The sequence below is a fragment of the Populus nigra genome, chromosome 2 (genome assembly GCF_951802175.1).
Source record: "Populus nigra chromosome 2, ddPopNigr1.1, whole genome shotgun sequence".
NCBI lineage: Eukaryota > Viridiplantae > Streptophyta > Magnoliopsida > Malpighiales > Salicaceae > Populus > Populus nigra.
Window position 1 is genome coordinate 42,491,348 of NC_084853.1, and position 3,490 is coordinate 42,494,837.

Here is a 3,490-nt window from a genome sequence, read left to right on the forward strand (position 1 = left end):
ATTAAGTTAGACCGTAGAAAGAAGAAAAGAAACTCTATTTTATGCATGTTTAGAAGTCAAGTAAATGTTATTTTTTAATTATTAAAATAAAATTTATTTTTAATATTAATATATCAAAACAATTAAAAAATAAAACTAAAAAAATCTCAAAAAACTTCAAAAACACGGCAAACGTCAAACACCCTTTTCAAATTTTTTTTCAAAAAGCGATCTAACTATTAAATTCCTTATATTTATCAAGAGGCCCGTCGTGTACTGATATTAGAAATCACATTTGTGATTTTTGTGTAGAAAATAGAAATTAGAAAATCATGGAAGGAAAAAACAAAGCCAAGTCCCCGACAAAGCTGATAGCCCTTTTGACAGCACTCCCAATTATTTATACTCCCTCACTTATGCAAACAGCTCTCAGTGTATACTCTCTCATTTTACTCTCTCTTATTCAATGGAAGGAAAAACAAGAAATGCCTCCACTCTCCTTTTTTCCTTCACCTGTATTTTCCTTTTCCTATCCACCACCGCCACTCTCTCCACTTCACTGCAGTTCCAAACCCTAACCCTCAACCCCCTTCCTAACAAACCCACTATCTCGTGGGCCGACACCGAGCCCGGAACCCAAACCTTCACCGACCCAATAACATCAGAACCCTCCAGTTCCGCCACCACTTTCCTCTCTGTACAGTTACACCACATAGATGCCTTGTCTTCGGACAAATCGTCACAAGATCTCTTCAACTCCAGACTTGTACGTGATGCAGCACGTGTCAAATCTTTAATTTCCCTTGCGGAAACCGTTGGCGGTACAAACCTGACGCGTGCGCGCGGCCCTGGGTTCAGTAGTTCTGTAATCTCAGGGCTCGCTCAAGGGAGTGGAGAGTACTTCACGCGCCTTGGTGTAGGGACCCCAGCAAGATATGTCTACATGGTGCTTGACACTGGAAGCGACATCGTTTGGATCCAGTGTGCTCCATGCATGAAGTGTTACTCTCAAACCGACCCGATTTTTGACCCGACTAAATCCAGGTCCTTCGCTAATATCCCCTGTGGGTCACCCTTGTGTAGGAGACTTGATTATCCAGGCTGCAGCACGAAAAAACAGATTTGTCTGTATCAAGTTTCTTACGGAGATGGGTCGTTCACTGTTGGTGAGTTCTCAACCGAAACGCTGACGTTCAGAGGAACCAGAGTTGGTCGTGTGGTGCTTGGTTGTGGGCATGACAATGAGGGCCTTTTTGTTGGTGCTGCTGGATTGCTGGGACTCGGTAGGGGAAGATTATCCTTCCCTTCACAAATCGGTCGCCGGTTCAACAGCAAGTTTTCTTACTGTCTGGCAGACCGGTCTGCTTCTTCTAGACCGTCTTCTATAGTTTTTGGTGACTCGGCTATTTCAAGAACCACCCGGTTCACTCCATTGTTGTCGAACCCGAAATTAGACACCTTTTATTATGTTGAGCTTCTCGGGATTAGTGTCGGTGGGACGCGTGTTTCTGGGATCTCAGCTTCTTTATTCAAACTCGACTCTACAGGGAACGGCGGCGTTATAATTGATTCGGGCACGTCAGTGACCCGACTGACCCGGGCCGCTTATGTGGCTCTACGTGATGCTTTCCGGGTCGGAGCATCCAATTTGAAACGGGCACCGGAATTCTCGTTGTTTGACACATGTTTTGATTTGTCTGGGAAGACAGAGGTGAAGGTGCCAACGGTGGTTTTACATTTCAGAGGTGCTGACGTGTCATTGCCGGCGTCGAACTATTTGATACCAGTGGATAATAGTGGGAGTTTTTGCTTTGCGTTTGCAGGTACAGCGAGTGGATTGTCAATAATTGGAAATATCCAACAACAAGGTTTCCGGGTTGTGTATGACTTGGCGTCCTCACGAGTCGGATTTGCTCCTCGTGGATGCGCTTGAGTTCGTGATGCGTGCATTTGGTTTAAGGGTTCCTGTTTTTTTTTTTTTTTTTCCTCGTTTTGGCAAGGGATAAAGCTCTTTCCCTGCCCTTTTATTTCTCTCTCTAAATTATGGGTGTCATAAAAATATCTTTTCTTGATTTTTCAATATAAGTAAAGAAAGAGGGGAGATATATAAATTAATCAGACAGAAATTGGGATGATGTACGTTTTATGGTTGTTGCATGGCTATTCGGATTACTATTAAGTATTAATTACTTGTAAGTGGTAAAAAACGGTGACCAAACAAAAAAAACTATCCATTACTCAATAATGTTGGATTCATTTGGATCTCTGTCAAAATGATATCATGTTTTATTAAAAAAAAGTTTTGGAAAAGAATTAATAAAATAATTTTTTTTGGCTTTAGAGGGTGAGAAGCAGTGACATGTTTTTTAAGAGTATTTTTTATTAAAAATATATTAAAATAATATTTTAAAAAAAACATTATTTTTATATCAATATATTAAAATATAAAATATTTAAAAAAATAACTTAAATAAAAAAATAAAATAAAATTTTTATATTTTAAATACAAAAATAAATATATTTTTATTTGAATTTAATCTCTTATGCAGATTAAAAGCAAACATGGTTGAGTTTATTTAGAACTAGTCTTTTGACCTTCACAGCGGGTTGGTTCTGATATTTTTTAAAAAATGTAAAATAAAATGTCGAGAGCTTGTAAATGTTTTTGGACTTGGCTCTTTGTTTAATTTGAATTTTTAATAAAATTAAATGTGAATATAACTTTGATACCCAATAAAAATATAATTTTATTTAAAAAAATAAAATAAAATTTTAAAATAATAAAATATTAGATGGTTCTACTGTTACTCGAATCATAGATTCTATTGGATTTAATAAATTTTTATATTTTTTTATTTAGTTACATGATAAAAATATACGCTTATAAAATTAAGTATCAATTTAAAAATAGATATTTATTTGAGACCGATAAACTTATAGAAAAAAAAAATCATACATAAAAAATAAATTAAAAGCAACTAGATGATCAAAAAAAAAAAACACATCTGGTTGGTGGGCAAACTTGTCAAACTTATGATTAGAGAAACTCAAGCTAGCGCCTCAGATCTATAAACTGAGAAACTCCACTGAGATTATATTTTTTTCTCAAAACTATTTTTTATTTAAAAAATAAACAATCACAAAATCAAACACCAGTCTAATAAGAAGATGTTCCTTTTAGATTACAATAACCTCGTGGGGAAAAAAACTATACAAAAAAAATCAAGTTTAATTTTTTTAAAACAATACCTCATTAAACCTGTAAATTGAGACAACCGAGGTTACCTTAACAAACTTATAATCCACACTAACCCTTGTAAAAAGACAAAGAAAAAAATAAATTATAAAGCTAAATTTTCAATCATTTAAATATTAAAAGATAAAATTAACAAAAAATAAATAAAATAAAAATCATAACAAAAAAAAAGCAAAACAATGGAATAGTAGGTGTGGGTGAATAGTGGTTTGCCCACCCACTCTAGCTTTTCTTATGTTATAGAACTTAACAACA

The 3,490-nt window shown here is 35.2% G+C and overlaps 1 protein-coding gene across 1 annotated transcript; it reads left to right on the forward strand.

The window, feature by feature from the left end:
- The first annotated feature begins 387 nt into the window (after positions 1 to 387).
- LOC133681744 (aspartyl protease family protein 2-like) lies at positions 388 to 2,114 on the forward strand. The gene has a single exon (XM_062104869.1). It carries the CDS (start codon positions 446 to 448, stop codon positions 1,910 to 1,912), a length of 1,467 nt encoding a protein of 488 aa, XP_061960853.1. The 5' UTR covers positions 388 to 445; the 3' UTR covers positions 1,913 to 2,114.
- Positions 2,115 to 3,490: the final 1,376 nt, after the last annotated feature.